The sequence below is a fragment of the Austrofundulus limnaeus genome, unplaced genomic scaffold, assembly GCF_001266775.1.
Source record: "Austrofundulus limnaeus strain Quisiro unplaced genomic scaffold, Austrofundulus_limnaeus-1.0 Scaffold3123, whole genome shotgun sequence".
Taxonomy (NCBI): Eukaryota; Metazoa; Chordata; class Actinopteri; order Cyprinodontiformes; family Rivulidae; genus Austrofundulus; species Austrofundulus limnaeus.
This window is the reverse complement of record NW_013955525.1, coordinates 6,130-6,875: the sequence shown is the minus strand read 5'-3', so window position 1 is coordinate 6,875 and position 746 is coordinate 6,130. Positions and strand designations below refer to the sequence as shown.

General features: G+C 47.9%; 1 protein-coding gene across 1 annotated transcript; it reads right to left on the bottom strand.

Annotated features, from left to right (window-relative positions):
• Window positions 1-738, bottom strand: LOC106511714 (uncharacterized; the record flags this gene model as incomplete). Its single annotated transcript, XM_014000458.1, is given in 1 exon segment — window positions 1-738. A coding segment is annotated over 1 exon segment (378 nt), but the record flags the coding sequence as incomplete, so codon positions are not given.
• Between the last annotated feature and the right edge of the window lie 8 nt (window positions 739-746).

Genomic DNA, 746 nt, shown 5'->3' with positions numbered 1-746 from the left:
GTTTACTTGCTCTCTGACTTTGTGAACTCTCAATACATCTCTGCCCAGCAGTAGAAGTATGTCAGCGTCAGAGTCCAATGGTGGGATCTTGTCCGCGATCCGATGCAGATGAGTGTGGTGGGATGCAGCTTGCGGGGTAGGTATTTCTGAGCGGTTGTTGGGAATGTCATTACATTCGAGGAGAGTTGGCAAAGGAAGGCTTAACTGTTCATTTATTGACTCCACTATGAAGCCACCAGCTCTTCTTCCTGAAACTCCTGTGAGCCCTGCACACGTCTTCAATGTGTAGGGATAACTTGCTCCTTGGATCCGAAACAACTCGAAGAACTGTGAACGTGCAAGGGAACGGTTGCTCTGTTCGTCCAAGATTGCATACATTCTCTTTGTTTGTTCTTTGTGGCCAGCAGGATACACATTGACGAGTATGATTTTGGAACATTCTCTGGCGCTAACCCCTTCTCTGCACACCTCAGTACACTGAGAGGTGACTTCTTGGACATCCGCTTTGCTGTTCTCCCCACCGTGCTGTGGGGAAGGCGGCGTTTTAGATTCCTGCGGTGCTGGACCTGGATGGAGGGCAGAAATGTGATTATTGCTGTCACACTCCGTGCAAGTGATGTCTGTTGTACAGTTCTTGGCGAGATGATCTGTAGATGAGCAGCAGCGAAAACAGATGTTAAACCTTTTGATTATCTGTTTTCGTTCTTCCAAAGGTTTCTCTCTGAATCCTCTGCAGCGTTTTAACG